This window comes from Podarcis melisellensis (assembly GCF_964234715.1).
Source record: "Podarcis melisellensis genome assembly, chromosome: 3".
NCBI classification, from domain to species: Eukaryota; Metazoa; Chordata; class Lepidosauria; order Squamata; family Lacertidae; genus Podarcis; species Podarcis melisellensis.
Genome location: NC_138530.1, coordinates 57,124,295 through 57,137,259, shown reverse-complemented (window position 1 = coordinate 57,137,259; position 12,965 = coordinate 57,124,295). Strand labels below are relative to the sequence as shown.

Here is a 12,965-nt window from a genome sequence, read left to right as displayed (position 1 = left end):
GTTGTGTCATACATAAGTAGTTGATTCTGGCCTTCTTTGTAATGTACTTCACTAAAATTAGTACTCTCAAGTGATCTTACTTATGGGGAGCCAGAAGAAGGGGGGAAAGCATTTCAGAAGGTGGCACACAAGATATTTTAGCTTGATATATAAATAGGCAGCATAGCTTTCATATTCCTTATAAAGAACCTGAAATGTCCCATAAATTATTCTGTTGTCAATGCAATGGCCATTTCATATAGCTTGTGGTTTTTGTAGCAAGGAGCCCAATATCGTTATGTGACTGTGATATGTTTACCCTGTTCTATAGGAGAGAAAGATATTTATTTCCTTTTATTTTATTGAGATAGACCCTTTAATTAACTACATCCTGTGGCTTTCTTCTTTTCAAAAGGCAAAAATTAAACTGCGTGTGAACTTTAAGCACCTCTTCTTCTAAGATCATAATTCATGCTTACTGCAGCCTCAGGGAATTATGGAAGCCTCTTGTTCAGTATGATGAATTATTTGTCTTGTATTCACATTTATTTTTGGCATCTAAATTTGTTTTGGTGGCCCAGGCATGCATAGAACCTTTTGAACATGCACCAATCTGTTTTTGATCGCATGACCATTCCATTGACTAGCCTACAACCTTTTATCCACAGACTTTGTTTGGCATGTATCTCATAAAATTATTGGAAGTTATTAAATACATATATTTCAAGGCAAATTGTGTTATGACTATATAGCAGCACTGCTAGAATCCTGAAGAGAATACTGGCACTACTTTCAGTTACATGTTACATTCCAGCATTGTCAAAAATAATCCTTTGGCTATAATTTTCTCTGTATAATGCCAGATATCACATGTGCTAGAACTGTGACTTCTGGAGTGATATGTGCACACCCCTTGCACATGCATACCAGTTTTGCCTGAAAACTGATCTCTGCATTTGATATTTAAGGATTTCAGAATTTTTTTCTGACCAGCTGTTTTTGTTTCTTGCTTTTTGAGAAAGTAAGTTTAGTTCTTGACTTTTGTTATTAAGCTGATGCTGGCTTTTGAATTTCCATAACGGAAGTGCTTCAACCTGCTCACCAACAATGCCTTGATTGAGAAAGAATAGAATATATGTCTCTTAGTACAGATTTGCAAATACAGCTTACTAGTCAACTTGCAAGTTGGTAACCACCTCAATAATTAATTTTAAAGGGAGAGATATTTCCTATAAAGCATTAGTTGTGTGACACATTAGTGCCATAAAGGATGATGGTTTATCTAGAAAGTTTTATAGTTTCCGTAAGATCAGAGAGACATTGGATCAAGGCATAGGAATGAAAGACTGTTTTACTTCTAGAGAAGGTAAAAATTCTGCTTGTAGAACTGAAAGGGAGCTGTGCATCCCTAGGGAGTTTAAAGGAACCAGCACTTTTCAAGTACTGCATGAGATACAGATGAGGACCGTTAGGAAGAGCCACTTTGTTCCTACCTTGCTTTGAAAATGCGACTTTGCTTAGTGTGCTTTTTAGCATTTGGAAGAAAGGTGGTGTCATAATGCTGACGTGTTTAGGCCGTCAGAACCTTTATAACCGGCATCAGTGTTTTTGGCTTGGGCTGATGGTCTGAGAATGACTCATTCCACTCGTCTCATTCCACTAAGTTGTGCCACTGTAAATATAACCTACTTTCTCTCGTAGCAGTAACAAAGCTCCTTTGTACTGTACCATGAAGGACTTGGTAACAAATGCAGAGCCAATGCTTTCCAAGAATGAAACTCCTATTAATATATATCCCTTGGAAGCTTAGACATTTGGTCATTTTAAGTAAGGTACTGTGGATCTATTTGAGAGTCCTCTTGGCCCAATTACATTTGAGTAGATTTTCAGGATTTTTAGTTGCTTGTCCGCTTCCAAAATTTATTAAATACTGAATAGGTTTGGGTCAAAAGGTTTTTTGTTATTACTCTGCACCCCACTGACAAAGAGGTTGTGAGATTTAAGTTGGTTATGTAACACGATTTCTTACTTCAAAGAAGATTTAAATACTGTTTTGTGGGGCAACCTGAGCTAGGGAGTGTGAATAAACAACAATATGCTGAAAACCCAGAGGCTTTACAATGGAAAGCAAAAGGCCAGAGAGTTATCATGATGCATGAATGTAATGACAGAGTCTCTTTAATTTCTCATCATGTTTTGCTTGTTACCATTATTTGTACAATTGGATGGTTTCTCATGTGTCTTCTATACCCCACAAAATGTTTATTTTTTCATACTGAATTTAATTGTAATGCATTAAGCCACAAATTTGTCTTGTGTCACAGAGAACCTGCAGCTTTGGTGGCTTTGACTTGACAAATCGCTCACTGCACATTGGAAACAATTTGGATCAGATGGTGAGTATGAGCTAGAGGTCTGCATCTGCCTGACGCGTCTTACTCTTTTTAATAATGAAGCACAATGGTGGGATTTATAATGGAGTAAAATGTGTGGCAACTGCCACAATCGTAGCTCTAAAAACTATCAATGCCACCAACAAATCTAGTTCCTCAGACTTGTTTTGATGCATACTGCCGTACAAGCCAAGTATTGAGAGCTGCTTTATACCATACAGAAAATGTTAAGCATTTGCTACATTATGATATCAGTTAAGAATGTTAGGTTCAGTAGTCAACTTCAATGGAAAAAAATGAATCGGCAAAAGTGTGTATAATAGAAGTACACTCTGATTGCAAATGCTTACGAATTTGATTCAATATTGAGATGCAATATTGCCTGTCAAGGTAATTTACAGGCCAGAGCAATATTTTGGAATAGTTTTGAGTTACCCACTCTCCTTTTGAACATACCAAAGATAAAAAGGGTAACAAGATGCAATAGGATTGTAGGAACATACTGTTATATAGTAGTAGCAGAACAATGTATGGGGACTACCTTGTTCCCATGTCTTCATGTACTGTATCAGCTGCTACCATTGGCACATCTTCATCAACCATGGGGAAAAGACCCTACTCATGAGTGGTGCTGGCAGGACCACCACCCCCTTTTGACATTTCTAACTTAAAAAGTTCTTCAGGTGGTCTTCTTCTTCCCCTTTCCCAGAGCTGACTTTGTTGTTGTACTAGGCATTTTTGAGAGTACAGAAAGCAGGAAAGAGAGGATTTAAATTAAATCCATGATTTGTTGCTGAATCTCAGCCTCCCCATGTCTCCATGAATCCAAATCCTTTGAGTTCTTAACCTGGCATGGTTGAGCGGGAATGAGGGAAATGGCTCTGAAAACATCCCAGCTGTAACACTGGCCAGGTGGCTGGACTCTCAAAGTGGAGGGGGAGACGTGAAGTACAGCTGTGAAAGACCTGATCCATGGAACACACAAGAACAGAGTTTGTGTTATCAACTGGGCAGCTAGTCCATGCTGGAGTTTGGATACTCTGCCCCTTCCCCAAACCTGTATATCTTGTTATTAACCCTCTGGTTAGAATGGAATTTACTTTCTCCCATCCCAAGGACTCATCAGATTAAATGAAGTTGATCTGAAATAATTTCAGATCACCACAAAGGGAAACACTAATTCTGACAACATACTAACTTGAGGAATTCACTCACAACAAATGGCCACTGGCATGGATTTTTTTTTAAAAAAAAAACTAGGACAAAATCATGGAAGGTACTGTCATTAGCAGCTATTCATAAAAGTTAAAAGATCTAGATTTCAGGGTTGTAAACCACTCAATAGATGCTAAACGGGATAATAGCCCATGAATTTCCAGAGACATCTGTGACAATAGAATGCTGGACTCCATAGATCTCAGTCTGATCCAGGAAGGAAATTCTTGTATCATTATGTTCCAGTGGTGGATGTTTCTTCTTGCATCTTCCCTTGCTTTCCCCCACCTTATTTGAACTTGCCCTTTCCTCCTCCTTGTTCCGTTGGTGCTGTTGAATTAATTCATCGCTCTGAGTGCTCTTTTTCATTCTTGTTACCAATGTATTTCCTTTGGGGAACATAAAGCAGCTTGGGGGGGGTGCTTTTCAGTAACAAATATTTTGAGAGAAAAGAGCTAAGAACTTGATTCCAGTGCCAATCCCCCACTTTGCTTTGCAGCCTCTGCAGCTGCATTTTGTAAAACAAAAATTAGGGCAAATTGCACTTGACTGAATGTCATGCATAGTCTGGCTCTAGAGCAGATAGCAAGCTTAACGTTAACATGTAGCGGAAGTAAATACCCAGATGAAACATCTGCCCTAGTCAGTTCAATCTACCTGGATTTTAGTCAAGCAGAAGATAGTTGTCCTTATAAACACTAGACTCCGTTGAAAGCCTGTTAGTACTTCCTGTTGCTAAAAAGTGCTCCAAAAATGAAACTTAACATAAGCAATAGGAGTCCAGACTTTAGATGCACTTGAAATTGTTTTTCTTAGCTTCTAAAGTGTTCAAAATTAAGCCTAAACAAGAAAAAAGGAAGTTGAACAGAAATATATATTGAAGACAGTGTTGAGCTTGATGGGATTCGTGCAAGAAGTGTAATAGCTGTGCAAAATGTAACATTTACTTCCAGGGCAGTGTATTTGGCATGGTCCCCATTCAGAACTTTAGGTGGAAAAGGCTATGCCAGTACAGTGGTACCTCGAGTTACATACGCTTCAGGTTACAGACTCCGCTAACCCAGAAATAGTACCTCGGGTTAAGAACTTTGCTTCAGGATAAGAACAGAAATCGGGCTACGGCAGCGTGGCGGCAGCAGCAGGAAGCCCCATTAGCTAAAGTGGTGCTTCAGGTTAAGAACAGTTTCAGGTTAAGAACGGACCTCCGGAACGAATTAAGTACGTAACCCAAGGCACTACTGTATTGGATTCTCCCATCAGTTATGTACAGAGCCAGGAGCTTTAAGGTATTTAGCATTCTGGCTGATATTTCAACATAAAAGTTGCATTCAGGGGTTGTCTATATGTTTATAGACATATGTTCCTGACTTATTACCCTGTTTGTTAACTAACATATAAGCCAGAGTTTCCTGGTAACCATACAAAGCAGGATAGATGTGCCAAATACACACATGAGGGGAGGAGAAAAGAAGAAGGGCAAAAAATGAGTGCTTGTTCACAGCTTCATCAACCATTATAAAAATGCTCCAGCCAAAGTATATGATACCACAAAAACTCAGTCTTGTCAAGAGACCCAACCGAAATGCTTCTTGGGGACTGCACAAAAGCAGTTCAGCTGTCAATGTTTCCCTAAAACACTTTTCATCTGAGACCTGATCAGAGAAAAATGACAATGGCAAATGGTGTTGTTTCCATCCTTCTTTCATTTTACAGGGCAAAGATGGTGATTTTGTTTATAAAGAAGTGATCAAATCCCCATCTACTTCCCGCATGTCCCTTGGTAAAAAGGTGAAATCTGTTAAAGAAACCATGAAGAAAAGGATGTCTAAGAAATATAGCAGCTCCTTGTCAGAGCAGGTATGTGGTTTTGTTCATTTGCTTGTTTGTTTTAAATTAAACCACAGCTGGGGGCTTTATTTGTTTGAGTAAATACTTGAAGAGTTGTTGATGCCTATGTTTTGCAACCTTACTGGAAAGTACAACAGCGTCATTCGAAAAAACTCCCCGTGGGAATAATGTAGTAAAGCAATTCCAAGGCCTTTTCAAAACTATTTACTGTGAAAAGAGCTTCAATAAAATCATAAAAGGGAGTTAGGATTGAGTTAGGGCAATAAAGTATATGATTTCATTCCACATACGCTGGTTTTAAAAATGAATGGCTTTATATACTGTGCCCCTAGTCCTCTAGCAATGTCAAACTGCCTCCAATACATCCTCTGAATTACACAGCAACATGCACTTTGCAACAAATGCTTACACCAATTTAGAAAAAATGAAACATCTTTCAAATATAGAATGTATTTACTTTTTAAAATGTAATTTGTGCTCTGTTGTAATGGCATAACTTATTTTTATTTTTTTAAAAAAATTGTGGTTCTCTAGTACTTAGTTAAAAGCATCTTAAAACAAAAGAAACATCTAAGTAACTTCTTCCACCATTAAAATAAGTAATAAAATAGCAATTTCAACCCTACTGTTTAGCTAAAATTGTACTGAAATATAAACACTGTTTAAAAATGCAAATGAAAGACATAAAACTCATAAATTATACAGAAAACACTGGAATATATTTATATTGGGTCAGGTACCTGATAATATAAGGAAGGCTTACATTCAGCATACACCTAATTTCATTTCATTATCGTTGTAAATCTTTGATGGTTTTCAATAAAATATTGTCCCATGGTATGAGATCCCTGTTATTATAAATATCCATTATAAATCTGTAAATTCCATTGAATAGTAACAGTGGCTTTTCCTGTTTCACTTAAAAATAAATAAATCAGTCCCTTTGCTGTTTGTCTCTGCTGTGTTGAGGGCCACTGTATCAAGAGGCTATTCCCATTGAGCTGTTAATGGGAATTACTGGGCAGAAAAAGTAGTCTTATATAAAGCCCTAAAATCTGTGAAACTCCATTTTGCCCAGCAAGCTTTTCAAATGGGTATGGTGAGCCATCAGGGAAAAAAAATATTTTTTTCATTATAACATATTAAATCCCACATTGCAGAGATCTATATAGTTGATCCTTAAAGTTCATTCTGAAAATATATTATTTTAAAGTTCCTCCTTCAATTTCCTCTGGCCAAAATCAATCTGTTTTTCCAAGCATGTTGCATTTGGCAGACTTCATTGAATTTGGTTTGGTGGGTTGTCAGAATACCCAACACTTTATTATTTTTTTTTTTTCATCAGTCTTTCCACTTGAACTGTAAGCATAACAAGTAATTGCTGGCAAGCAACTATTGGCATCAGCCTTGAAAAGAGTTTCCATTGATTTAATATCGCCCTCTAGAGGACTGTTGAATAATCAGGATGCAGCAGTATACTATTATGATGTGCTCAGGAGCTGAAGGCTGGTCTTTGATAAGCAGAACATCATAGCATGTTTATCTTTAGGCCCTTTGAGATATGTTGGAATAATATTACCAATATAAATTCAGGTCTCTGGTTCCTGTATTTTACTTTGTCTCATTCTTATCTCCAACGGCACGGGATTGATTTCCAGCCACAAGGCCTCCAAAAATGGACTCTCACTTGACTAGCGTGTTTTGCTCAGTACCCTGCCAGAGTGGTTCTGAAGCCCTTAGCTGCTGCTTTTGCTGTAAATAAAGAATTTGTCTGAATCTTTGGAGAAATGAAGCAATCTTTTTTGTCTGTCCTGAAGCAAAGTTCATTGTAATCTGCCAGACCATCCCAGCGTTAGACTCCTGGTATTAAAATAAGAGTCATTTGTTGTGTTGCTCAGTGACAGTAACACGTTAGCAGATTTATCTCCCAAGGTCCGTTTCTGATTCATCTGATTGGTACAAAGCTCCAGTATGATGCTGACTCCTGTAATGCAATCTTCGTGGCCCCTGTCGTTTCTAAAATCGAATTCTGCCTTAACACAGCCAAATATTTTGAAGTCATCATTGGATAATACAGATCCATCTTTTCTTGATCTGGATCATTGCTCATTGAAGCATTGCAGATGCAAGTCTACAAAAGGCAGAAGTAAAGAGCATGTCATTACCTATTTTAGGCTGCATTCCTAACCCCTGGCCCCACTTACGTGAGAGTCAGCCCTATTGAATTTGACAGGACTGACTCCCTTAGTGCGTTAAAAGCAAATTGACAGCTCTGCAGATGATGAGTCAAGCAATATAGCATTCCTGCTGCATCTGAACCAGGAAACAATAGTTACTGGTTTCCAAACAAGCCAGGATATTAAGCCAACTTTAAACCTGGCTTGTATTGAAGCTATGAACCATTGTTTCCTGGTTCAGATGTAATGGGAAACAGTGGTCGCCTGAGGCTTCCTAGCCTGCTTCCCCACTCACATGAAGTCAAAAGTAACATGGCTGCATGTGGCTGCAGGAGAAACAGATCTCAGATAATTAAGAGGAGATCATAAAGAAGGCTGATCGCCAAAGAATTGATTGATGCTTTTGAAATTATGGTGCTGGAGGAGACTCTTGAGAGTCCCATGGACTGCAAGAAGATCAAACCTATCCATTCTTAAGGAAATCAGCCCTGAGTGCTCACTGGAAGGACAGATCGTGAAGCTGAGGCTCCAATACTTTGGCCACCTCATGAGAAGAGAAGACTCCCTGGAAAAGACCCTGATGTTGGGAAAGATGGAGGGCACAAGGAGAAGGGGACGACAGAGGACGAGATGGTTAGACAGTGTTCTCGAAGCTACCAGCATGAGTTTGACCAAACTGTGGGAGGCAGTGGAAGACAGGAGTGCCTGGCGTGCTCTGGTCCATGGGGTCACGAAGAGTCGGACACGACTAAACGACTAAACAACAACATGATCTTCTAAAGAGAATTTGTCGTACCTGCTGTGTTGTACAATCAGGCATGGTGATAAATGAGGTCCTGTCAGACCCCACTGTTCAGGCCAGAAATATGAGCATTTAAGATTATGAAGTGATAGTTGTTAGGTATACAAGATTTTCCAATACAGGCAGCAAGCAAGACCACATTTTTACAAAGTGAAACGCACCCCAATCCTGCAAATGCAGTATGGTTCATTAATAGGCAATTGGCAGTGACTGAGCTGACACAAGGCAAGGCATGTGACCACCTTGCACTGACACCACAATATTTGCTTTCAATTCCTAGGTCCAGTGATAGGAACTGATGTGCCCATAATTTAGTAAGGTTCTGATTGCTAATTCTTATTTTCTGAGAACTGCATGGACATTTCTGCAGTTCACAGCAGGAAAAGTATTCCAAGACTAGCGTACAAGAATCAAACATTAGAAAAAATGGGAGGCACTTTCTTATTAGCTGTCTGTGGCTTCAGTTCTTCAATTCTCTCTGGAGATTTGCTTGATTTGTGGAAAGTTTCCTGATGACTCTGCAGCATGCAAATAACAGGCTTCATTCAGATGGTTTGTGATTGCATGTCTGTGGAATAAGTCAGCAATTTTTGTATATCAGCAGGTTTCTTTTAATTTGTTGCTGGAGATAGTCTCTCGAACATTGTACCATGTTATTTTCTTACATTGTCATTTATCAAACAAAATGCCTTCTTGACACCAGCATGCATGCACACACCCACATCCACTCACAAACATAAACGAACACTATTCTGACTGCAGTTAGCTCCCAGAAATGATTGTTTGAGCAAGTAAGTTGCCAAAATATCAGTATGGATGAGATCTTCTTGAATCTGTCTTGTACTTGAATGACGAATGAAGAAAACATGTCCATTACATTTCAAGTAACGGGTTTTTTTGCTTTGTTTACAATTTTCATGCATAAGTTGCATCGTCAGGTTTAATTCATTTCATACAAGCAAACAAACAAACAAACAAACAAACAAACAGAATGTGTTAGTTATTCATTCCAAATGATAAGATTTCTATTGTTTCACCTGCCATTTCATTTCTACTATGTTCAGCAAACTTCACATGGAAATTTTGATTCTAAGGCTTAGGAAAACAACACAACAGCAGAATACACAATGAAACAGCAAAATGACAAGTAAATATTGAAATGCAATGCTCTAGTCAAATTAGTATTTGCACTAACTGTGTCTAGGATAATACTTTTTTAAATTGTAATTTCCCCCTTTTTGCAAATGTGAGGGGGTTGTATTAATGTTTTTGTATGTTTAAGACAGCAATCCTATGCACTTGCTTGGGTGTAAGGGAACAAGTCCGATTGAACACGGTGTGATCTTACTTTCAAGTAAACGTTTATAGGATTGGTTTGCACAACAAATACAGTTAAAAGGAGAGTAAATTACAAAACAAATCATTTTACTGATATTTCAATGAATAAGGAAGAGAAAATTTTACCAGTCATCTTCTTGTTTTTTTATGGTAGCCTCCCCCCACCACCAAAGAAAAATCAACTATAAGATGGATCAAAGAGATCAAACAATATATGAGAGACTTGGGTGATCTTATTATTAAAAAAAAAGCAAATCTCTACAACTTCATTTTACAGAAAAAGCCTTGAACACACAATTTTACTTTGTGTTCCCAACCTAACATTTTCCAAAGGCAAGAGCAACAGAGAATGGTGGTTGGATAGCTTGGTTGCAGAGCATGTGGTTTCCATGCACAAGGTCCTGGGTTCAATAGTTTGCAGATGACATAAAGCCAGATGATATGCAGCCTTTGTCTGAGACCCTGGTGAACCACCCCTCAGTTTCCATGTGCCATGTAGTCACAGAGCAGTGGTTTCTCAAGTGCAAATGAGGGCGTACTCAAGGAAAGGTTCCATCTGAGTGAACATGATTAGAATTGGACTGTAAAGGGGATAAGTGGTTTTCTACAGTTTGGGATTGCAGGGGAGACTAAGCTTAGTTTTTAACCTTGACATTGTTTTCCTGTTTTGATCGGGTTCTTTTCTCATTTGCAAGATGCAGGTATTTTTCATATTTGCTGTATCTTTTTAGGCTAGAAGGTGTTGGGAAAGAAGAACTTTATCTTATTACACTTCCTAAGTTTGCTACCTCAGTTGGGGGCCTGCAGAAGGCTACTTTAATCTTAATGCATATTGTAATAGATTGTAACCTGTATGATATACCAATTGATCAACTACACAAGCCAGCACAAGTTGTCAATAGGTTGTGTGGTGATTTTCTTTCAGGACTCCAGCCTGGATGTAATGCCAGAATCTCCTCAGTCACTACAGCCAGATGCTGATTCTCTGGATAAACCCAAACTGAAAGCTGGTGGTTCTGTAGAAAGTTTAAGGAGCTCTCTAAGTGGTCAGAGCTCAATGAGTAAGTAGTAAATAGAATGCTTGTTACAACCCAGCTTAGATTTAACATTCATGATTGAATGAATTATGGTTTAATAAATCAAAGACTAGCATTATGCCTGCATATGCCATCCTCAAACACACACACACACACCCCTTTGGATGTCCACACCCTTCCCTTCCTTCATGGTTTATTAAACAAGTTCCCCAAAAATGGGAAGCTGTTTTATGAAGATGCAGAAGATAAGGAAGCAAGAAACCTAGTGCTAGCTATGTCTGAATCAATCCTATTGTATCTTTTTGGATGAAACTCAAGAGTTCTCTTTTTTACAGCAGCACATAAAGAAAACTAATTCTGAAGCGTAGTTGAAATCACAAATGCTGGCGGGCAAGGTAGTTGGTTCTTAGAACAGCAGTACTTCAGCTCTTATCTTGGGCAGACAGACAGCATGTGCACCAATATTCCTGGGGTATTTTCACCTACAGACTTGTCAGACTCAAATAAATTGTCTTGCTTGAGGTGGTGAGAATTGAGCCTGTGATTATCCAGTGCATGGCTCAAATGAATGGTTAGTTTTCCCACCGAGCAGTGCTTGGTAGTGCATAAAAATCAATGCTTTCCAACATTCTTTCATGAAAAGTGAGGTATTCTCACTTAATGAGGAGTAAAAAAAATACTAGACTTTTGCAGCAAAAAGTTAATGCTTGGGCAAGTCTTTAGGAAAGACTTTCTTACTTTCTTTGTTTTAGGAAGGGGGGGTCCTTTCAGTTAAAATCAGCCCAGCACTATTGAGCACTCAGCTGAAGCCTGGGGTTCTAGATTAAACAGTGGACAGGGACTGTGTGGCCTCCAGTGTTTCAGCATGTGTTGTAGGATTCTGTGCCAAGCTATTCCAAGAAAGTGCTGTGGCAAACAGCATCAGCAGATGGATCCCTAGGGAGCTGGTAAGTGTTTTTAAAAGTGCCCTAAACATCCAAGAGAGGCTCAGAACCTGCTGTTTGCTGCCAGATGAGTTCTTTTACCATGTTTTTCAGTGTATTTTATAGTTGGGTTTTGGGAAGTAAACTCTTCTCTCTCTCTTTTTTTTTTATCACAAACAGGTGGACAAACTGTAAGCACAACAGACTCCTCAGCCAGCAACAGAGAGAGTGTCAAATCTGAAGATGGTGATGATGAAGAACTACCATACAGAGGACCATTTTGTGGCCGGGCCAGGGTTCACACTGATTTTACCCCCAGTCCTTATGATACAGATTCTCTGAAACTCAAGGTACTCTTTCTGGAATAAATCTATATTTGAATCCAGGGAGTGTTCATAGGTGTCTTTTACAAGCTGAAATTATTAATACCTTGGGCTTGCCCTCTTGTCAGAATCACATACACCTCAGTACAGTGGTGCCTCGCAAGATGAAAATAATTTGTTCCGCGAGTCTCTTCGTCTAGCGGTTTTTTCATCTTGCGAAGCAACCCTATTAGCGGCTTAGCGCTATTAAAGGCTTAGCGGCTATTAAAGGCTTAGTGGCTAAAAGGCTATTAGCGGCTTAGAAAAAGGGGGGAAGCACAAAACCCGCAAGACTCGCAAGACGTTTTCGTCTTGCGAAGCAAACCCATAGGGAAATTCGTCTTGCGAAGCGCATCAAAAAACGGAAAACCCTTTCCTCTAGCGGGTTTTTCATCTTGTGAGGCATTTGTCTTGCGGGGCACCACTGTAATATTGCTGTCACCAGATGGAGAGAACATATAGCCCTTGTATCCAGAGAACTGTGCTGGTTTTCTGTGAGTTGATGGGGACAGACTGAAGTGCCTGCATTGACTTCAGATCTGCTGTAGTACCCCAGCAAGTGGTCTTTTGTCCTCTCTATGGTAGTAGGTGACCCTCTGGGAATTTGCTGCAGGCTCCATTTTTGTCAGTTCCATTTTTAGGAATATAGTGAATATCATCCTTTTCCTTTTCCCATAGACAACATAATACCTATATTCTGCTGCGGTATAAATGGCTGTGGAGTCAAACTGCAACCTTTGTATTCATTTTATTTTATGTTTGTTGTTATGGGTGTTTTTTTTATTGTGTGTGGATAATTGTAAGCCATGTCTCTGCCTCAGAAATAGTAGAAATCTAAATAATAAATAAATATGCTGTGTATTTTTTTTAAAAAGAAAACTTACTAGAGAG

General features: G+C 38.9%; 1 protein-coding gene across 5 annotated transcripts in view; it reads left to right on the top strand.

Moving 5' to 3' along the window:
• Positions 1 to 12,965, top strand: part of LOC309366493 (SAM and SH3 domain-containing protein 1-like) — a 515,345-nt gene that overhangs the window by 486,675 nt on the left and 15,705 nt on the right. For all 5 annotated transcript variants that reach the window (XM_081905128.1, XM_081905130.1, XM_081905131.1 and 2 more), the window contains exons 11-14: positions 2,304 to 2,375; positions 5,301 to 5,444; positions 10,678 to 10,813; positions 11,893 to 12,062. In XM_081905128.1, coding sequence (XP_081761254.1) covers positions 2,304 to 2,375; positions 5,301 to 5,444; positions 10,678 to 10,813; positions 11,893 to 12,062 — 522 coding nt within the window. The remainder of the gene's footprint in view (positions 1 to 2,303; positions 2,376 to 5,300; positions 5,445 to 10,677; positions 10,814 to 11,892; positions 12,063 to 12,965) is intronic.